This window comes from Morus notabilis, unplaced genomic scaffold (genome assembly GCF_000414095.1).
Source record: "Morus notabilis unplaced genomic scaffold, ASM41409v2 Scaffold457, whole genome shotgun sequence".
NCBI classification, from domain to species: domain Eukaryota; kingdom Viridiplantae; phylum Streptophyta; class Magnoliopsida; order Rosales; family Moraceae; genus Morus; species Morus notabilis.
The window spans coordinates 101,597-125,080 of record NW_010357333.1 but is presented as its reverse complement, the minus strand read 5'-3'; the positions used below and the strand labels follow the sequence as shown (position 1 = coordinate 125,080).

The following is a 23,484-nucleotide window of genomic DNA, read 5'->3' as shown; positions in this document are numbered from 1 at the left end:
ATGGTCTCGTTAAAAACCTTACCAAGAAAAACTCAATTGGGATAAAAACTTGGTAAGGAAAAAAAAGTGCAATCATTGTGGGACGAATTATAAATTTGACGAACTTACAAAGTCTATACAAGATTACAATAACACTGGACAAAGTAAATAAATATTTACAAATTACAATAATAGAATTTAATTTGAAGCTGAAGGATCGTCTTGAAAATTAAAAGTTAATCTATTAAATTCATTGATCCATTCTTGGCTTGCCGGTGAAATTGTATCGTGTAAGCATTAGTCGGAACGATCCTAATCCTTAATGCACACCAAAGCTTCAACAATGTCCTGTTGCAATGCGTTTTTACGTTCTTTAAGTATTCGACCGGTCGTACTGAAGGCTTGTTCAGATGAAACAGTGGAGATTGAGATCAAAAAAATATCCATTGTCAGTCGAGGATCAGCCAAGTTAATGCCCGTGCCCTCCACCACTGAACCAAATCAAATATTTCACTATTATCGACAACTAAGCCCTCACTCAGATACGCCATTAACTCGTTGAAGCCGCCGCTGTTGCCGCCACCTCACCACCATAACTAGAAGAATCCATTATGAAAAATAAGAGAGATTGAGAGGGCTTTGAGAGAGATTAAGAGAGATCGAGATAGATTTGAGCGAGATTAAGGGAGATTTGAGAGAGATTAAGAGAGATTTAGAGAAATTAAGAGAGGATGAGACTTTTGGGGGGAGGGGGGGTATTTATAGGATATTTTTTGGCTTGAAAAATAAATTTTTTTCCCTCAAATTTTTTGTTCCAACGGTAACACACATTCGGGTCGGGTCGGGTCAGGTCCGGGCATATCGGCCAACGGTATAAAAAGATCCGTTGGGGTCGGGCGGCGGGTCAAGTCGGGCAAAATAGAGTCGTTGCATTCAAAATTTAGGCTACCGGTCACAAAGAATTCGGGTCGGGTCGAGCACAAATTTAATAAAACTAGCCATTTTTTAGGTTTTCGGGCAATGGGTCGGGCTTCGGGTTACGCTGGAAAATTCAAAATAAATTCCGGCTGACGGCGGTCACGGCTTCTCCACCGGTGGCGGACTGCCAGGGTTGGTTTTTCCTCGGGCTGCCCAAACCCGAGCCCAGTAAAAATGTGTAGATAGACGGCGAATAGTGCCTGCCCACCGAGCCCGAAAATTTTTGAGGTTCAGACAGGCCCACGGCCTGAACTTACAACACTAGATGCGGATAAATTTATGGTCACAGAAAACATTGCCGTTTAGTCACTCTTGAGGATATACGTTATCCTATAAACTTTAGCTTTAACACGTAATCTTTTTGTTCTTTTTTTAGCGAAATATTTTGTACACTAATAAAGGAACTGGAAGACCCACCACAAAGTATACCTAATCCTGATCATCAGAATATATTGATAAACTTTGCGTATTGAATATCTTAATCATCACACATGAATCACAAAAAGGACCCCTTCAGCTTTTAGCCACACAAAAAAAAAAAAAAAGGACCTCTTCTTTTCTCGATATGTTGTTAATCAGAGCTAATATTCTATAGGTTTTACTGTTTAGTGATCGGTGGACTATTAAAAATTAATTCTTGGTAAAATATGTACTATAAAATGGATGGTTGCTCAACCAAAATAAGCATTGGATCCCTTCAGTCTTGCTCTTTTTTTTTTTATCACTTGAAAATTGTTTTAGTGAATTATATTACACTTTTAGTACTGTATTTGAACTTAATTAAAATTTCTAACTTAATTTGTATGTTAACGAACCTTAAAAGTTGAGTTAAGATTTTAACTCTTCCCCGGAGTTGGAATGCTTGATATACTCCAATTAGAGTTAAAAGTTTAATAGGCACTTGAAACTCAAAACTATGTTTTTTTTACTCCATCTTTCATAGTTTTATTCTTAAAACATATATTTCATCCATTTTTATATATACAAAATATCTAAAATTGTTCCTCCATAAATTTTGAGCTATTTATATTATTATTCTTTATACGTGGGAACTTTTCAACCTCTTGAAATTTTAGTGAATTTTAACGTTCAAAACATAAAACAAAAGGATATTTTATTGTTTTGAAATTGGACATTTTATTTATTTATTTATTTTTGATAGAATTTGGACATTTTATTTTATTATTGAGCTGAAGTGGATATCAACTTTTCATATATCTTGACAAATTTAAATTAAAGCTAACGTAGAAGCATTTTTCCGATTCCAAAAAAGAATCATTTTTCCTTCTTTATTTTACTTCCGGAATCCTTAAATTAGCAAAATATGATGAGATGTTTTATTAAAAATGAATTGACAGAGTGTCCTGGTACATCATCATAATAGATATAATATAACTTACTAATATTTTTAGTTTATTTTCCTACTATTTTTATTTTCTTTAGTCTGATTACCACGGGGCAATTCGCATGAGATGTCTACACTATAGTATTTGGAGGCATTACAATGATAATATATGTTATTTAAGTGTGTATACGTATGTATCATTAGAAAAGATTAATTTTTACATATAGTTACTTCTATTAATATATTTTGATTTTTTTAAATTTACTTCATATTAAAAAATCTCTAGATTTGATGATTTAGATGAATTATCCGATTTTATAATTGTAACTTATATTCATATGGAGGATATTAACAATGATGTTTACTTCTACGAGTGAATTCTCTTTTTATTTATAATCTGTGAATGTAAGAATAATATAGAACCACTTTAAATTTTTGTATTCTCTTTTTTTTTTTCAATTTTTTACTTAATTTATATATAGTATAACGCATATCTCATAAAATGTTAGAGAAAGCACAAAAAATTCCATTTCCCACCGTTTTCTCTCTTTGCAAACACCCACATTTATGATCTCAATATTCTCACTCCTTCAGAGTTATTTGTCTCTTCCTCTCTAACCAAAACTTCCTGATCTCTCTCTCTCTCTCTATATATATATATATATAAATTTATATATATATATATATATACACTCTTCTGCTTCGAGAAAATCACTTCTCCAATCAGACAAAAGAAAACAGAGTCGTCCCCAGTCAGTTCCTCTGTGCATTGCTTCTTCGGAAAAACCAAACTTTTATGCAATTCTCCCAAACAAATTTCCCATGTTTACTTTCTGGAAGAGTTTTCATCACCAACTGTTGAGGAAAAAAAGCAGATAAACGAAGAAAGGAAGAAAGATTGCCAATCTCTTCTGCGGTGGTCTCTACGTATTCTGAGGTTTGGAAAATTTCCCACCAAACAAAAACAGCTGAAGAAAGAAAGAAAGGAAAAAAAAAAAAAAAAAAAAGAAAAAAAAAAAAAAAAAAAAAAAAAAAAAAAAAAAAAAAAAAAGGAAGGTAAAATGCCATGTCCAAGTTTTTTTTTTTTTTTTTTTCTCGTTTGTAATTTACGAGATTTGTCTCTTTTATTCAGATTAACTGAAGCTTAGACTAATTCTTCGTTCACAGTTTTTTATTTCGATCAGGTGGTTGATAGCTATTTGCTCCATTGGGTACGCAATTTCTGACGCTGTTGACATAAAACCTTCTCATAAAGTCATACCTCTCTGTTTCTCTTCTCTTCGCTTTTTATTTTCCCGGGAAAGTGACGGAAATGGCGGAAAATCCAAAGCTGGTGAGTATTGGCTTCGTGGGGTTTTCTTATTTATCATTAACTGTTTCATTGAATTTAATTTTTTTTCTTTTTCATTTTGTTTTCAGGAATCAGTTGGTCCTGGCGAGATAAACGGATTAGAAGAAAAATTCATAGCCGAGAAAATCTCTGTTGCGGATCAAATAAACGATTTTCATTACACAGCAGATTCATCTGATAACTTCGTCATTGATATGGGAAGCTTCTCCCATGGCAGCAGCGATAAAGATATTACAACAAGTTCAAGAATCAAAGTTAGTTTTTTTTTTTTTTTTTTTTTTTTTTTTTTTTTTTTTTTTTTTGCGCTCTTTTTTGTAAATATCATCTGGATAATTCTGGTTGTTCTTATCGGGTATTTTTTTTAACCACGCAATTTTCTCTTTAGAATTCTTATATTAGTCATTCTAATAATTATGTCTAAGTCAACTTTAGTTTTTTTAAAAAAAATTTAATTGGTAGTCTGTTAATTAATAATGACGTTCTTTGAAACAGAGGAAATAGCTGGTATGTCTAACACGCAAGTGTAAACAAAGAAAGTCTTTCTCAGGCATTATTACCTGTCATTATTTTTCTAGAAGTAGCATCTATTTCCTCCTTAATGATGTATTAAAATTTAACCTTAGGATTAGCTATCTATACGCCACTCTAGTAAACCAAAACAAAAAAAACAAATGAAATTATTTTTTTCATTTTTTTAGATAACGTTGTGAATATTCTTTTTCATGATGGCAAAGTTGCAGAGAAGCCTTTCCCGGAAAGGATCTCAGCGTGTCCCAGAGAAGAAGATTAATTCTTATACAAATGCTAATGATAGAGACTCCGCAGTTGTTGGGCCGTCACCAAGAGGTTGGTAATTCAAACAAGTTTTTATTTTTTTTAATTTCTTTTTTCCCAAAGTTCTAATTCACACGATTTCTTCTTCATGTTTCCTCAAAAAAATAAAATAAAATAAAATAAAATAAAATAAATAAAATCTTCTTCATTTCGTGAATAAGTTTACGATTATGAAGCATACAACTGTTATTCATTATTTGCTTATTGAAGTAGAAAGTAAAAACAGCAGCAGTAATAGTAATAGTAATAATAATAATAATAATAATAATAAATAATATTGTAATAACAATAAATATTGATAAATTTTGTCCGTTCAATTCAACCTTACGTAGGATCATTTATGATTTTGTCATTTACACAATGGCCCAAATTCCCTCATTAACGGTTAGTCCAGATGTCACTTATGAGAGGTTAATACCGAATTCAACCACAGAATAGAAGATAAAATGTAGAATTGGAATCCACAAATGGGTGTATACCACCCCTTTTTTTTTTTTTTGGTTTTTTTTGTAGTTTACCAACCTGTGTACCAACCTGTGTACCAACTTTACCTTAGATGGGTGACTCGGGAGGATTTGAAATTAAATTAATCATACCAATTTCATACTTACCGAAAAAAAAAATGTACCAATTTTATTTCAACCATTTTCTTTTGCTTTTTTTTTTTAATTTATGGAAATTTTATTATTCAACTTGTTAGTTGAAGTCTTCAGAAAAGAAAAAACTGGTGGTTGGAAATCTGTTAAGCTAAATGACCTTGTACACACGGGTTTTACAATATTTAATTTTGGCAGTGAAGTAAGTACTACAACTGGGTCAACTATAGAACACGGGAGATGAATTTGGAAATTAGATGCGACTTTCCACTAGTTGAGTAGAAAAAACAGATGGCTCAATATCTTTGCCCTTTTGTTGGTATTTTCCAATGTCATGATTGGTGGCGATGCATATTATTGGAGCTTCGATTATGATATTCTAGTTGAACCGTCAATTCTTTTTTCTTTTTCTTTTTTTTTTAAATTGTTAATAGGCAAAATGGAGGTTACGGAATTATTTATTCTGCTGCTGCTCTTTTGTAGGGTCATGCACGCCAGAAAAGCCCTCGATGGTGGCAGTAGGGACCATCGATAATTCGAGTAGCCCACAAGTCCATCATCAGATCACCATCACAGCCGGCAACATCACCCCCGCCACTGATGGCAGATCGATCAGATCGGTTCTTCGAAGAAACAGCTTCAAGCACTCTTCTTTTTGGGTCCTTGATCCCAAGAAGATCCTTTTCTTATTTGCCACCTTGTAAGATTACCATCCTCTTCCATACACTTTGTACAGTTCTAAAATTGATAACATGTCATACTCATTAGAAAACAACATGCCAAACCTCAGAATATTGCTTTTTAATTGTTCAGTTATTTTGACTAATAAAAAAAGTGTTGTATTTTTTGGACAACAGGTCAAGCATGGGAACAATCTTGCTGATATATTTAACCCTTTCAATCAGCAAGTACAGTACTGATGAAAATGGTCTTGATTGGCATCAGCAGTAATACATGGTTAGTTTTACGCTATCCGAGTGGAATTTCTTTACACAAAACCAACAAGAAAGGATCAAACTCTTTGGTAAAAGGGGTTCCTTAAACGAATCGGCCGATTATGAGGCGCACTTTGTGAGAGAAAGCAGACAGGAAGATACATAAAAGAGGAATGAATGAACTTGATTTGGATCGAAGAACCTAACCCCAAACCCCCTTTCTTTGTTTTTTTTTTTTTTCCAAGGCCCCTTAATACAAAATTATTGTAGAAATGAAGACAAGGACACATTGCTCTGTGACAAAGAAAAGGAATCTTCTTTATGATGTGTTGTGTCCTCTTTTTGTAAAGATTTGGTGGCTCTACCGAGTTGAATGGAATATCGGTGGAAGATCAGAAAGTTAAGTACACTTTTGCACTCTTTTTTTCTTTCCCCATACTTTTCAATTTCGCCAGTTTCTTTTGGCAAAAATCCGAGTTCAAGCAACCCTTTTTGTTGTATGTGGCTTCCATGTGGGATTGGGCAGGCGAGGGAAACATCAAACAACCTTGAGATTGCGTAGCAATAAAGTATTCATGTATGCACGCGCACTGTGAAGCTTTTACTTTAAGCAAATATATATATTTATATATGTGTGCGCGCACGCGCCTATATATACACACATATAATATATGTATGTATGTATGTATGTATATTTTAGTCTTGTGGCCTTGTGGGAAGTGGATTGGTAAGACAAAGCATGCTTGTCCGTTTATCAAAGACCCTGTGCAGAATTTCATAGACCATGTTTGTGGGATCTCTGCAAAAATCAGGAATCATAAAAGGTTTGGCAGATGGAATTTTAGTTTTGAAGGAGGTTGAGCAATTCACTGTATGTGAATCCCAAATGTTAGATCTAGATGAATATCTGTACACAACATATTAACATAAAAAGAAACAAAAATAAAATAAAATAAAATAAAAAGTCTTAAGAAATCCTTTATTAATTTGTTCCTCATGGTATCTCTTGTTCTGTCTAGTGATTGTTTAATTAATTATTAACCTGCACTAACAAGGAATCGCTTTTTTAAATTTACCCCTTGATAGGGATCGCTACCACTGATTCTTTAAGGTCTGTCTTTTTTTTTTTTGTCATTTGTTTTTAGTCCTGATGCTTATACCATCATTTCTGATATGGCATCGCATTCGGACTTCGAGACACAAAGAAGCACCCGCCACAATAAAATATGAGAATCCCTCAGAATTAAAACAATGAAACAATATGATAATTCCAAAGCACATTAGTTAGAATCAGTTCAATGACATATGCAAATCAAACCAATCGGAACAACTTGTTTTATTCTATTTTATTAAAAGGGTCCTACTTATATGCTAGTAATTAAATAGCAAACTAGAACTAAAAGGAAGATTCCTAAGAAAGTGGGGTTGGATTTGGACAGATTTAGAAACAACATCAAGTCAGGCTATATAATTTCAACTAATTGTCTGTCTGTCCAACTTTGTGTGGACGTGTTTGTGTTTCTACCTTCACTTCGAAAGAGTAAAACCACCTGCTGATGGTGGCTCCGATGTCTTTCTGCTGCGTCCAGGTGTCATGCCAGACAGACACTTAACACAAATAGCATCATTTGTGGCGTCAATCGACCATCAATAAGATAATATTGAAATTTTGGCAGTGTTGAGAGACAGATTTGCGGAAACAATGAATCTGGGGTTATGGAGATCCTTGTGAGGCACCACATAAGATGAGAAATAATATGAGAATGATCCCTGATGAATAAAATATGATAGATGCTCTGTAAGTATTTGGATGCTCCATTAGAAGTGCTTCTGAGAAGCCGCTTTTGGTTTCTTGAGATCAAAAGTTACTGTGTTTGATGCTCTGTTAAAAGTTAGCTCCGTAGAAGAGCTTCCAATAAAGTCACAAAATGTGCCATCTCGAAAAAGCACTTTTAAATAGATTTTGAAAATTGTATCAGAGTTTAAATAAGATATTATAAACTTCAATCTAACATTTTTACTGTTTATTAGAAAATTTAAAATCTATTGACTCATTTTATGGTTCCAAACGCTTATTGACACAACTTTTGTTTCTATTCCTTTATTGACCAAAAGCAAAAGCTCTGCAAATGGACCGATATATACCCTCCCAAAACCTGTAACAAATCCTAATGCTGCCTGCATACTAGAAATGTTACGCTACGTTATAGCTAGCCTTTTCTTATATCGTGTATCTGCTAAACTACAGTAAACTCAAATTCAGTTTCTCTACCCACTATATGTCTATATCACTTGGTAAACAAAAGTTGACAGAAATGTTATTTCTCACTATTAGTCAATTAACTCTCATATGACATTTGAAATACACTTCCTTCATTCTTACGATCAAAATTTTGATTAATTCAACTCACCAGGCGAGAAAAGTTATTGGGACTGTTTGGTATGCTGTTTTTTCAGTTAATTGTTCTTTTCATGCTAAACTATATGCACTATATGTCTATATCACTTGGCAAACAAAAGTTGATAGAAAAGTTATTTCTCACTATTAGTCAATTAACTCTCATAAGACATTTGAAATACACTTTCTTCATTCTTATGATCAAAATTTTGATTAATTCAACTCACCAGGCGAAAAAAGTTATTGGAACTGTTTAGTATGCCGTAATCTTCAGTTAATAGTTCTTTTCATGCTAAACTATATGCTGTAATCTTCAGTTAATAGTTCTTGTCATGCTAAACTATCTAAAAGAATTTTCCCCAAAAATTACTTTTTGGTTTAAATTTTTGTGTTCCTGCTGACATAGTTTTCAAAGTGGAATGAAAATAACATCTTGGGGTAAAAATAAGTCTTTTCACTAACGTTCTTGAATTAGGTGAGGCTGTCCTTCAAGAACAAGGAAACTGTAGAGATCAATATTCTTCTGCTATACGCTTGCTATTCAAACACACGAGAGACAAGCAAAGAAGAAATCATGAACTAAATCTAACATTGCGTCTAACAACAGAGATAATGAAGGACTTCACTATGCAGGAGGTTAAATGCATCATTACTTTCTCATTTATATAAAACCTATACCAAAATGCAGACAGTCATCACTAAACACTCTCTTGGCGTTTCTGTTTCAGCACAATGATTTAGCAATCCTAATCCTAATACATATAAATTGATCCACAACTTCAATTCACTCAGTTAGGACTCATATCAAGGAAGCATTTCCTCCTCCCTAGAAAAATCCTATTCACTAGTGGGCTAAATAATTCAACGTTAAGCACATCAAACAATTGATAACAGGGTATTCGTAGAAGAAAATATCATATACACACAAGCATACTGAACAGTACGTGAGATGCATAACTAACAGTAAACAAATGCATAGCAAATTACTACCTCTTAAAATTGCTTAAAAGTTAGTTATTAGCTTTTGGTTGTCTGGAAATTATAGTTGTTTGGATGTCTCACATCTTGTGGTCCAACACGAGATCGACTCTTGACCGTTCACCCAATGTAAACATCTGCATGATGATTTAAGATAATGACTCGCCATCTTCAGTAACGCTTTGAGATTCTTGGCATCGAGCATCTGTGCTTCCTATCCTGATAAAGCCTCAATATAACAGCTGATGTTTCTTCTATTGCTTTCCCTGTTACTTCTGTAATAAAAGAATGTCAATCTACACCATGGCCATAATAATAATTCTAGATTTCTAACCCCGCTCTCTTACTCGGTTCTTCGAACTAATAAGTTCGAAATAAAAGAATTTCACTTCAGAACTCCAAAGTGAAGAACAAAAAAGATAGCAATGAAAACTAAATTGAAACATGTACCACATATAAGACTTCCTACAAATGGAAAAGAGTAATATATCAGAGTTGTAAGCCATTCTTACCGATTACTGGCCAGACGGGATTTTGTGCAAAAACCCTGCGTGCAAATTCCAGCTCCTCTCGAACATAATCCATCTCTGAGTAATTACTCCTCACTTCTTCAGTAAACCCCAGACTCTTAGCCCTTGCTCTTCTGATCGTTTGCAAAACTACCGGACTTATAGTCAAACCAAAAACCTTCTCCGGGTCAACCTGAAAGAGCATCTTCGGCAATTCAACCCCCATAACAATCGGCACATTCGCCACTTTGTACCCTTTCTGCGCTAGATAAATCGACAACGGTGTCTTCCCAGTGCGAGACACCCCAGCGAGAATAATGTCAGCTTTGTTAAGGTTCTGAGGCAATGCCCCATCGTCTTGCTTGATGGTGAATTCGATGGCTTCAATCCGACGGAAGTAATCATCAGAAAGTGGGAAACTCCTGCCGGGAGCACCACGGGGCAGGCCAGATGGTGAGACACCTAAATGAGAAGCAATCGCCTCCGTGATTGGGCCCAGTATGTCAGTTGATGGTATGCCCCACAACTTGCACGCTTGCCTGGCGGATTCTGCCATGGAAGGATCAGCTAAAGTGTAGGCCACCATAGCACCCTCTTTGGCTGCTTGCTTAACAATCTCCATTAACCTCTCTACATCATCGATCTAACATTTTTTTTTGGTGGGATAATTTTCGTCATTAACTTTGAAAATGAAAACAAAAAACGGAACTTTGGATATTCATCTCAATTTCAGCACAATTCCGACTCAAATTTTTACTAAAATTAGCAAACGAAATCGTTTCATAAACAAAAATTTGATAAAATTAACAATGTTATTGATTCAACCATTACAAAAATTAGGTCTTTTATATGCAAAGTTCTTTAAAAAAAGACGTAGAGGATTGCTTATTCAATGAAAAAGCTTACACCGGAAAACATGTGTGTGTGTACGGGACAGCCACGATCAACCAAGCAATGCTCGAACTGCCCTAACGCCGCGTTAACGGAGTGCTCCGCCGTCCATCCAGTTCCGTCAGAAACCATGTATATCGACTTCGCCGCCGTCGCAGCCGCGTCGGACTCTCCGTCGCTTCCCGTGGCGTTGTTTGGCTCTGTATCGGCGGTCTTCTTGACCGGAATTTGCCGGTCCACTTCGGCCACGCTGGACCGGAGACCCGGGCGGTCCAATTTTCGACCGGAGCGTAGCGCGCGAGCCCTCGACCATCGCTTCAGCTGAGGGCTGCCGCTGCCCTTGAGCTTCCAAGCCTGAGGCTCGGAGTCAGGTTCGTAGGGGGCTTCGGCTTTGGTTTGGAGAGAGATGGCGGAGGGGCTTGGATACTTGGGTTTAGACTCGGGGACGCTCGGCGGGTGCGAGGAACCTAGGCTCGGGAGGTTCAAGCTGGAAGAAGCAAACATTTCTTTCTTTTTTCCCCAAAAAACTGCTTATTTTATTCTTTTTATTTATTTATTTATTTATTTTGTGTTTGCTTGTAATTCTTTTCGCTAGTTTTTTTTTTTTTTTTTTTTTGAGTGAATTCTTTTTGCTAGTTTAATTTGCGGGAAATGGATATAAAGGAACTCACCTTTTTTTTTTTTTTTTACAATTTCTGTAATTAAAGTGGCCACGAAAATAAATAAATAAAATATGATCCCTTAGTTAGATTGTCCCAATCATATCGCATGAAAGGCCATTGTGCGAGTGAAATTAGGGTGTTTATTAAATCCGTCAAATCATTTAGGCTTAGTGTTGAAAGAACAAGCAGATGTTATAAAAAGTAACTGAGTGTTTGATAAACTGTAATTATAGTAGCTGTGTTGGTTTCAAAATCAGTGTAATAGTATTTGGTAAATTTTGAAATTGAATTGTTGTGGATATGTAAAATGACCAAAATAGACATAATATGAAACTTAAATATATATAATTATTTTTAGTATTTAAAAATACTTGTTTAACTTTTAAAAAAAACATAATGCTATGATTATGAATTTTTTAATAATAAATTTATGATAATTAATTCTTTTTTTTTTTTTCATTTCTTCATTCACAATATAATTACAACTAAAATGAACATTAGTGACAATTACTCAGGGACAGTTGCAGTCTTCGAGTTATGAAATTTTTTTGTGCTCTCTCTCTCTCTCTCTTACAAAGCTTGACAGAGACAATTGCGGTCTTAATAATGCAACCAAATACTATAATTATTAATTTTGGTAGGGTTCTTTTAAAAAATTTGTAAGAAAATTTTAATATATCAAGACCATCTCCAATGCTACTGTTGATACCAATATTGATTCTATTTTGAGCTCACATATGTAATGTCATTTCAAAAAGAAAAGTTTTCAAATACAATAATAATTTAATAACTACAGAAGAATCAAAAGCAACCGCCTATAGTTGTCTAATTTGCCAAATGTTGTGTGACACTAATATTTGTATATGCATCAACCGACAACATATAGGCAAAAACAAATACAATTCTCAAATCTATACATACAAAACTTGGACAACCCATGATGGCTGGTCATATTTTTTATACACCACTTTGGCGAGCTCTCTCTATGCATTTGATGATTTGGGTTTTGTTGACAAAAAGTCAACGTTGCTTTGGAAGCAGTTTTAACACCTTGATTAGCTCATAAGTGCGTGTGTCACGACTATAATATAGGCAGAGATTAAGAGGGGTCAAACCATCCTGCACCCAGTAGGAAATTAAAGTCGATTATTTCTTTGTTTTAACATGATATGATATATAAAAGAAGGAATTTACTATATATATCACTATCTCCACCAGAAGGACTTCCAACATTTGAGTTATGCAAGTTATGATAAACTTCTGAATTTCAAAAGAAATATGAAAACTTATACTTTTGAATGATATACTGGCGAACTTTGAATGTTCACAATGCCGGCATAGTGCCGAGTTAATTTGTTGCTAATGAAAGGCGTGAACAAAGTTACTGAAGCACGGACAATCAAAAGGAAACAGACCATCTTACCTTATTTTTTAAGGTCTTATCAGCTCCTTTGATCAATAAAAGCTTAATGACGTCTATTCTTTGAGCTTGAACAGCGAGATGTAACGGTGTCCAACCATCCTGCAAGGATAAACAAAATGGAAATATCTCTTATAAGATCATTGAGATGGCACCAAAAGGCTTAGCAACAACAAGGACTTATCAACTTACATTATCTGGAAGGTTCATATCAACATTATACAAGAGGAGAATTTTAATTGCTTAAATGGAAGCTGTTCGGACCGCATAATGCATCAAGGTTGCCCCATCCTGTTTCCAACAAACAGAAAACAGAAATAAACAAATTACAAGATGTGAAGGCCATAATATTGAACCCAAACTGTTTAAACAAAGAAGAAAAGATTGCAACCACAAGCCATGAACAGGGTCAACAAGAAATAAAAAAGGTTCCAACAAGGCAGGTTATTCATTTTTCATGCTTATAACACTATAAGCAGAACTGAAAAAATAAATAAAAATAAAAATAAAAATCTTCAATCTTCCATGCTAAACGAAATAGTCACTTAAAGCAAATATCCAAGCAATTAAAAAGATAAACAAACAACTCAGGGGGCTCTATATCTAACTCCGAATGTATTCTTGGATCGCTTTGCATGCATAGGCTTCCGTTTAGCATAATCAAACTTGATACTTAGAAAATATGTTTTAACTATAAAGTACTGATTTAATATAACAATTACTAATAGAATTAGCTAAACAGTTAAGAAATGGCATTTAACAAGATGAAGTGAAGGTGAGTAGCATATACTCACTTTATTACAAACAAATGGATTTGCTTATTCCCTCAAAAGATAGTTAGTAATCGCCTGCTTTTTGCCAATTATTGCTTTGTGAATAGCTGTACAACCATCCTGGCATATAGTAAACCGAAAGCCAAAATGACGAAAGAATCGAAACATGCAACAATTTTCCAAATTTAATTTGCCATTAGAAGGCAGTTCATTTGACATACCTTATCCACAGCATTGATATCAACATTATGCTTCAACAGGGTATCAACAAGGTAAAAAGCTCCTGATGCAGCTAGAGGGTGAAGAGGCAGCCATTTATCATGCAAACGTTTTCTTCATGATTTACATGCGCGGAGTTGTTGCTTTAAAGAAAATTAATCACCAGACTAATATCTGAAAGATGTAACTTTTAAAGTATTCATTTCTCTAAGGAATCCCCTAGTCAAGATAAAATAAATAGCAACTTTAAAAGAAGTGCAATAAACAATAAACAAGTAAAATGGGATGGTAATGGAACATGCAAGACTTATAGAGGTAGCAGTTACCAGATCAAATATTCGTTTATTTAGCATAACCTTTTCCTCCTTCGAAAACAACTTCCTTGGCCCTATTAAATTAAAAAAGAAAAAATAAAAACTTGAATTTTTTTTATACTTATACCAACCACTACTTATAAAAATAAAAATAACAAAAAAAAATCATACAATCCATATTGCACATATAAAAAAAAAAAAAACGGTCTTTAAGGAAAAAAAATCGCAACATGAAATAGATGTCAAATATTAAAACTAAATTTCTAGCCCCAATTGAAAATAAAATTTTAAAAAAAAATCTTTTGCTTATTAGAATTAAGAATTGGGAAAGATGAAAATTGTAAAATTATACAAAAGAGGGAAATTTAAACACATATAACATATATTGCTTATCCCTAGAGTTGGGGAAAATGGAGAGAGAGAGAGAGAGATTACCTCCGGCTTTTCTCTCAGCAGGATCATAATTCCCACCATTGAAGAACTCCGTAACATGATCGAAACCCTTTTCCGTACACCGCCCACCTCGGATTCCTAGGGCTCACTCGGCCACTCGAAGAAACCCCCACTTTTCTTTGAAGTTTTTGTTTTGGGAAGAGAGAATTAGAGAAAGAAGATCCCGAATTAAATTTTCCCATCCAACTTTATCTAAATGAGTTCCAAGACGGCGTCCAGCTTCAACCTTTATAATACACAAATTACAAAATAAATACACAATTTCGGAGTCTCATATTGCTTTACATTGTGGTATACTACCCTTCATTTGAGAATTGATAACTGAAAGTCTAAAACAATGTGAGGCTTCTTGCTTTAATTTACAAAAATAATAATAAGGGTAATACTAACCTTATTTTCAATTCGAACACTCAATCAATAGCCAAGCTAATCATAGCTTCTACTCGTAGATACTTCACCTAAATATTGCTAATCAAGAATAGAATGCTAATTTGATTTACAACAATTGTACCTAATGATCACTTTCTCTTAATTCTTATTCATGAACGGCATCCAAAAACACAACTTTGGGCCGAGAAAAACTAAAAGGCCGCGGGTTAAACTTCGATAGTGAAAGGTACATCTAAATATAAACTCAAATTTTGACTCACTCACACACAAACTCGAATAGATTTTTAATTCAAACCATAACTCAAAATGTGTACATCCAAACACAAACTCAAATTAAAATTTCAACTCAAACCGTACTCAAATACATATTAACTCAAATCAAGATCTGAACTCAAGTCATTCTAACTCAAAAAATAAAAATGAACAGACCCTAAATCTGTCTAAAATTTAACAGACATTTTTAATTGGACTAGCCATACAACAAATTCTAAAATTTAAAGACTCGATTCCACAACTTTTTAATTTAAGGACCAATCTACTCAACACGCAAAGCTAAGGGGTTCCATACAAAATGTCGCATACAATATTGCCTAGAAAAAACGGTGTCGCGTGAATTATAATTTCCTTGTCCTTTCAAAAAAATAAGAATAATAATTGCCTTGTAAATACGATGTCGAATGAGGAAATCGCTGTCGTACAAAAGCCATGACCTAAATGGCTACATGATGTCGTAAATCATTGTCGTTGGAAATGATGATGCCGTATGAGAGCAATGCCACATGGAAAAGGATGCCGTATACTGATTAATGTCGTATAAAGAAGTATTAATGTCGCCTGGAAATGAATAGTCATTTGAGAGATGATGTTGTATGCAAAACCCATTGTCGTTTTGAGTTTTGACCAGATATTCAACTCGGTGGTTTTTGGGACCTGGATGCAGAAAGGAGATCACGGCATCACGCACTTTTTTTGTTTCATCATCCGTATCTCTATGCAGCGTGACTATTTGAAAGACAAAAAATTATTGCTAAAATCCATGAAATTGATGTTTTGAACCAAAACTTTAAAATGCACAATATTTTTTATACTCAAACTCACATCTCTTATCTGACAAAAAACAAAAAAAAACAAAAAATCTTTTAATTATACAACCAAAGGTGATTTCCGATTTTATTCCTTCTCAAACCACACTTCAATTGATATTCAAACATCATTTAGACTACAAGTTCAAACTACTATTTTCAAACTTTTCATTTTAAACAAGAAAAAAAATTTCAAACCACTATATTTAGAACCTATTTATCAAACAGACCTCCTTCGGTATAGAACCACCCATGAAATACAAATAATGAGGGCCCATTTAGTTCACTGATTCGAGTTTTTAATTAGAATTGAGATGTGACTTTATGTGAGAGTTTTTTTACTGTAGCAAAAAAGTTAGATGTGACTGTTTCTGAGAGCTTTTTACTGTAACAAAACTCGAATTCTAAACTCAAATAGGTGAAATGAACGGGCTTGAAACTCTCACTTTGGCAACTTTGTTTTAGGCTTTTAAGTTTTAACAAATTATAAATAATCTAAAGTAGAGTTGGGGTTGATTGTTCACGCAAACTCAGGCTTCGTTCATTTCACCGATTCGAGTTTTCAGTTTTAGGTTTCTACAGTAAAAAATTCTCAAAAAATGTCACATCTAATTTTTTCTGCTACAGTGAAAAGCTCTCAGAAAATATTACATCTCAGTTCGAATTGAAAACTCGAATCCGCGAAGCGAGCGAAGTGAACGAGGCCTCAGTTTACTGTTCTTTCTACAGTGAAATGACGATTTTGCCCTCGATTTACTGTTCCCTCCTTCTCCTGGTGCAAGGGCGTTTTGGTCTTTCGGTGGCTTTTTGGTAATTTTGCATCCCCTGCAACTCTTATTTCCTTTCCCCCTCGATTCTCTCATCTTCTCCGCCCCCTTCATTTGGTTTTGCTCTTATTCTTTGCTTTCCCCCGTTTATAGTAATGGGCTTTTAGGTCCTTTCATTGTTTGGCTTGCCTCTGTGCCCTTTTGCCCTTGGATTTCTCTCCCTTCCGCCGCTTCTTCTCCATTGTTTCCTTCGTTTTGTTCTTGCTCTTTCCCTTTCTTTCTTTTCCATTTTGCCTTTGATTCGTTCCTTCACTTTTGTTTTGCTGCAGATCTCGCATTTGTTGCTTTGTGCCTTCGTGTGTGTGGATTGTTCGTTGTGATCTTGGCAGAAATCTTGCCAGTTTATCCCTTTTTTCTTTTGGATTCCTTTAGTGGTTGGATTTGGGATTTTTTTCCCGCTTTATGTTGTTCTCATTGCCGCAGACTCGCTGATTCTTTTTTCCTATTTTTGTGCTGGATTCAACGGCCATTTTGGTTTTGGTTTTTATGTGTTCATTTCATAGTTTTTCTTTTCCTTCCTTTCCCGTTGTTTTGCTTCCTTCACGTCTTTTTTTTGTCTTCCTTCGCTTTTTTTTTTTAATAATTTTTTGGCGATTCATATGCATTGTGATTTTCTGTTGAGTAATAGCTTCGATTGTGTAATGATACTTTTTAGAAAATTTTTCTTCTTCATTATTGCCGTTTCTTATTTGAGCTTTGTTTGGTTGATGTTTTCGGTGTAGGTATTTTTAATTAGCCTTTGCTCCTTCTTTTCTCTTTTGATTATGGATTTTGGTTGGGATTTTTATTGTTTTGGCGCACGTTTCTGAAACATGCAAAAAATCTGAAAAAAAAAAGAGTAATGGATATTGATTTATTGGTAGTAATTTATAACATTTAAGATGATGGTTTGTATTCTTAGGTTAATAATTTTCCCTTATTTTGGTTTTTTAGATGTTTTTGGTGGAGGTTTGTTATTACGGATTTTGTTTGGGATTTTTATGCAATTTTGCCGGTGTGTATATGTATTTTTTTCCCTGTCTCTCTTAAATTGTCGTCAGTTTTTTTTTCCCCTTTGCTTTTTTCCCTTCTCCTTCTTCTATTTCTTCTTCTTCTTCTTCTTTTGTTGATCTCCTTTTGCTACTTTTTTGTTGTTTTGATTTGGGACTTTGGTTGGCTTTTTTCTGTGTTGCGGTAGTACGTATTTTGGGTTCCATGCAATTTTTCTCCTTCTTCAAAAAAAAAAAAACAAAAAGAAACACAGAGAAGATAGAGAGCGAGCATTTTCTCACTGTTGGTGATTTATTTTCTGTTATGGTTGGTCTACTAATATTTTTTTAATTGCTTAAAATCTATTGCTATTTTTTGTTTTGGATATTTTTTTTTCTTTTACTGATGATTCTCGAATCTTCTTTGAGTGTTTTCTTCCTTTTAATAGCTCACTCATTTGCCCAGAAAGAGATCTATGCCGTGGTTGATTTCTATAGGTAAACGTCATATTTTTTCTCTGCTCTATGGATCTTCCTATTTGCTGATTGTGTATCCGACTTCTGCTTAAATTAATCTCTTTTGCATTTATTGATTTTACTGATCTATATTGATGATATGTAATGCCTATGATACTCATTTGTACTTCTATGTTGATCTGTGTCATTTTTTTTTAAAGAAGCATTAAATGATTTGGGGATTTTTTTTTTTTTTTTTTCTAATCTATGTTGATGATCTGTAATGCCTAGAATACTCATTTATACTTCTATCTTGATCTGTGTCATTTTTTTTTACAGAAGCATTAAATGATTTGGGGATTTTTTCTTCTTTTTGTTGTCGGAATATGTACAAATTTGCCGAAAAGATGCATCTTTTTTTATCGTCTCTCTCTTTTTTTCATCTATTTTCTTTTTCTCTGTACTAAATATTGTTTGGGGTTTTTTCTTTTTCCTCCGTTTTTTTCTTTTTTCTTTTTTTCTTATGATTTTCTTTTTTTCTTCCTTTTTTTTTTGGCTCTTTTGCCGCTTTTTAATCCCATGCCATTTCTATCATTTTCTTTAATCAAAGAAATTTTTTTCTTTGCAGCTTTCGTGCACACCGACTTCCAACTATTACGTGTGGCATTGTTATTGGTTATCTTGCTCTTTATATATGCAAAATGTTGTTGCTGTATATTAATTTGTTGCTTAAATTATCTCCTGTTTGCTCTTCCACACCTAAGATTTATCCTTTTCTGCTCCATCGTTGATCATTTATTGCTCTACTTTACCTTGGCCTATTTACTGCCCCATCGTCTTATTCCTATCTCTTTGAGTTTTATTTGGTTGGCTGATATTGGTTATTTAAGGCACAACTCACAATATTTCAGGTATTAATAATGATTTTTGTCCAAATACTCTTAATATTTGTTGTTGATACTGAATATATTGTTTTGTTGTATTGCTGTCAATCTATGTTGTTTTTTATAGTGTTTAGAAACATTTATTCCTTTTCATTGTCAATAAATCTTAGTGGTATATGATTATCTTTTTCTGTGTTCTTTATTCGTCTTACAGTGGTGTATATATTAGTTTGTATTTCCACTTAACATCTGTTATCCTTAATTGGTTTCAACATATGGCAGTGATTCTTACAATCTATTTTTACACATTTGTTGCCATGTAATTTGTTCAGAAATTATGATCAATGTATTTGTGGTCATCTAGATCTTTATTTTAGAATATGATATTGTCTATAATTGTTGATTACAACTGTCTTGATATCTTATTTTTTCTCCCTTTTTACTTGCTCTAACATTTTTGGCTTTTTGGTTGTTTGGTCTCATCTTGGCCTACTTACTACTCAGTCTTTTAAGCTGTCTCTGTTTCATCTGTGTTTCGTTGGCTCATATTCCCTGTTTAAGGCAATATTCATAGCATTACAGGTACTTTTTCTAACTATTGCCCATATCTTCTATCCGTTATTAATTTTGGATATATTGTGTATTGCTTTGTGTTGTTGACTATAATATTCAAAAAAAATTCCTTTCTTTTCTCATGATTGCCCTTTTGTTGTGTCTTATTTTTATTTTCTATTCATATCTAAACAATATTTTACAATTTCAGCCCTCGCTAAAAAACAACAACATCAATTCATCCACGGACACCATACCCAAAAAATCAAACACAAGATAACACACACACACACATATATATATATATATTAATTTACATTATTCATCAGTAAAACATAATGTATATAACTTTTACATATCTTAATAACCTTCTATTGTTTCAGTTCTCAACCAAAGGAAACAAGACAATCTAGAAAACGCCCACAAATGAACTAGGTAATGTAACTACTTCTAACTCAAAACATTTTCAATTTCCTTAATTAACAATACTGATTTTTTCAAAATTTATATTTTGCAGCTAAAAAAAACAGGATAAGGAGCATGGATACAACCTCAAACACATTGTAAATAACTCTTTGTACAAATATTTTAGACATATGTAAATAACTCTTTGTAAAAATATTTTACAGACATATGTACATAACTCTTTGTAAAAATATTTTACAGACATATCCATATATAAATGTACTATAAAAATTATCAACCTTTTTTCTAATTCAGAATTAATACGCGCTGCAATGCGCGCGTGCTCGGCTAGTCTAAATCTAAACGATAAAAGAAGAGAGGAAAACTGCAGTGTGGCTGAGAAGAATAAGAAGGAAAAACATTCACAATGTTACTTTTGAAAACGAAAAAGGTAAATGTCTCAATATTAGTGGCTACTTTAAAACTATCTATAATGAGATATTTAACCTTCCTGCCATGGCTTTTCCATGTTGATTGACTTTTGCCACAGTACCTAAAATTATTACAAAAAACATAACAATCACATTTATGCATTGACTAAAATTTAGGCAATATGCTAGAATGACTATCCAACAAAGTGAAATTAGCAAAATGACATTCTTCTATTTTCCATAGCTAAATTAGAGTTTTTTTTGTTTCATTCTCTCTGTTTTCTTTTTCTCTCTCACTCCCACCTGCGCCGCTCTCTCTCTCGCGAGTCTCCCACCCCCGCATTTCTCTCTCTCTAGCTCTCTATCTCTCACGCTAGAAGAAGCATAGCTACGTAGATCTTCTCCGGCGGCGCGGATCTTCTCCTCACGGCGGTGCCGATCTTCTCCTCATAGAGACGGAAGGACGCGGATCAAGTGGCATAGATCTTCTCCTCGGGTCTGGCGCAGATCCTCTCCTCACGGCGGCGCCGATCTTCTCTTCACAGAGAAGGCAGGCGCGGATCTTCTCCTCACGGCCCGGCGTGGATCTTCTCCCCACGGCGGGACGTTGGTCTTCTCCTCAAGACAACGTTAACAGCGACGGCGCAGATCCGAATCCACCTCTCTCCATCGTTGCAGCGTCAGGCATCTCCTAGCGAGGTGCCACAAGAGTTTGATTAGAAATCGTGGTCTTTTCTCTTAGCATTCTAACAACTCTTTTCGGTTGTGGTCCAATCTTATTAGAAAGTATCTTTTTCAGAACTACTTTGCTTTTGGGCTTGAAAACTATTCTATAGTCATGCTCCAGAAACGTGACATTTGTCGAAACAAATACCCTTTGATTCTTGTGACTATAAAAAATAATCCTTCTCATGTCCCCATTGCATATCCCACAAATATACATATTTCTGATCTTGGTTTTAACTTCTCAGTCTATTGTTTCATCACATGAGCCAGACACCCCCACATGCGAATATGCTTCAAAACTGGCTTTCGGCCATTCCACAACTCTAGGAGTGCCTTTGGTACAGACTTAGATAATACTAGATTCAGAATATACACAGTGGTTCTTAGGGCATAACCCCATAATGAAGTAAGAATCGAAGAATAATTCAACATTGATCTTATCATGTCAAGCAAAGTCTGATTTCTCATTTTGGCTACACCATTCTGCTGTGGTGTACCGGGTGTAGTCAATTGGAATACCACACCTTCTTCAATCAAGAAATTCCAAAACTTTTGGTCTAGGTACTCACCTCCTCGATCTGATCGAAGTATCTTGATTGATTTACTTAACTGTTTTTCAACTTCTGCTCATAATTCTCTAAAATTTTTAAAAGTTTCAGATTTCTGTTGCATTAGGTAAACATAACCATATCTCGAATAATCATCAATAAAAGTGATGAAATATTCGCAATCTCTTGCTTGGACGTTTAACTGTCCAATACATCTCAATGTATCAGCTGAAAAAGTTATGTGGCTCTTTCTCCTTTCGACGTGGAAGGCATCTTGGTCACTTTGCCTCCCAGACAATATTCACAAACTGGAAGCTTACTAACTTTTAGTTCGCGTAAAGGACTATCCTTTACCAGTATTTTAATCTTGTTTAGGTTAATATGACCAAGCCTAAGATGCTATAAATATGTGTTATTATCGTGAGAAATCTTTTACTTCTTATTATTAAGTTCGGCAACTGTTGAACATTTCAACATTACGCAGTGAGCCAGGCATCAGTTTAAACGATATAAACTGTTTTCCAAATATCCAGAACAAATATCAGAACCATTTCGAAAGATGTGGATTAGATTATTATTAAAGACAATTGTTCAAATAATTTGGAATTAGAAATCAAATTTCTCTTTATGCTTGGAGGGAAATAAACATTGTTCACAACAAAGTATTTTCAAAATTGAAGTCTAACTTCTTCCACTGCTTTTGCCGATATCCTCGCGATTTTTTCACTTTCATCGTGTAGTCCCTGACGGCAAGTTCTTTGTAAGAACTAATATTTTGCAAAGAAACTTAAACATGATTAGTTGCTCCCGAATCAACTATTCAGGACGAGGAATCACCCTCTACTAAAGATGTTTCTAGAATTGGTAAATCTTATTTACGTTGATTCTTCTTCTTTGTTTAGGTGGAAACAATTTCCATTTAAGGGCTAAGACTTAATAAAGAAAATGAACATGATTAGTTGTTCTCAAATCTACTATTCAGGATAAGGTATCACCCTTTTACTAAAACATGTTTTTAGAACTAGCAAATCATATTTGCTTGAGTTTCTTTCTTTGTTTCGGAAAATAATTTCTTTGTAAGAGCTGAGACTTAAAGAAAACAAACATGATTAGTTATTCCCGAATCTACTATCCAGGATAAGGTATCACCCTTTTACTAAAACATGTTTTTAGAATTAGTAAATCGTATTTGCTTGAGTTCATTTCTTTGTTTCGATGAAACGACTTTCCTTGTGACAACTAAGACTTAATAAAAATAAATAAACATGAGTAGTAACTCCCGAATCCACTATCCAGGAATAGGAATCACCATTTACTAAACATGTTTTGAGAACTAGCAAATCATATTCGTTTGATTCTTTTCTTTTATTTTGGTGGAAACGATTTTCCTTTTGTCTTTTGGTCAGGGCCCTTACAGTATTTAGCCAAGCCTTTCTTATATGGATTTTCAGATACGGTATCTGATGACTGCATTAACTTATAAGCTGTCTCCATGCCTTCATACTTTTTATGAATTACCACACATAACCCTAGCTAACAGTTAGCTACAATAGTTTCGTTAGGGACAGGAGGACAATCTT

The 23,484-nt window shown here is 34.2% G+C and overlaps 2 protein-coding genes, 1 long non-coding RNA gene and 1 pseudogene across 3 annotated transcripts; 2 read left to right on the top strand and 2 right to left on the bottom strand.

Moving 5' to 3' along the window:
- The first annotated feature begins 3,473 nt into the window (after positions 1 to 3,473).
- On the top strand, positions 3,474 to 6,622 carry LOC21397941. Its single transcript, XM_024169288.1, has 5 exons — positions 3,474 to 3,635; positions 3,722 to 3,907; positions 4,388 to 4,499; positions 5,567 to 5,783; positions 5,941 to 6,622. The coding sequence occupies exons 1-5, from the start codon at positions 3,615 to 3,617 to the stop codon at positions 6,032 to 6,034; spliced, it is 630 nt and encodes a 209-aa protein (XP_024025056.1). The 5' UTR covers positions 3,474 to 3,614; the 3' UTR covers positions 6,035 to 6,622.
- A 2,692-nt stretch (positions 6,623 to 9,314) lies between these two features.
- LOC21397940 (probable pyruvate, phosphate dikinase regulatory protein, chloroplastic) lies at positions 9,315 to 11,336 on the bottom strand. The gene is made up of 3 exons (XM_010089770.2): positions 10,810 to 11,336; positions 9,907 to 10,546; positions 9,315 to 9,669 (listed from the first exon to the last, which is right to left on the bottom strand). The coding sequence occupies exons 1-3, from the start codon at positions 11,296 to 11,298 to the stop codon at positions 9,566 to 9,568; spliced, it is 1,233 nt and encodes a 410-aa protein (XP_010088072.1). The 5' UTR covers positions 11,299 to 11,336; the 3' UTR covers positions 9,315 to 9,565.
- Positions 11,337 to 12,191: 855 nt separating this feature from the next.
- LOC21397939 lies at positions 12,192 to 14,817 on the bottom strand (annotated as a pseudogene).
- Positions 14,818 to 19,672: 4,855 nt separating this feature from the next.
- LOC112092568 lies at positions 19,673 to 20,352 on the top strand. The gene is made up of 3 exons (XR_002902644.1): positions 19,673 to 19,824; positions 20,178 to 20,229; positions 20,312 to 20,352. It is a non-coding gene; the product is annotated as an uncharacterized LOC112092568 (long non-coding RNA).
- The last annotated feature ends 3,132 nt before the right edge of the window (positions 20,353 to 23,484 follow it).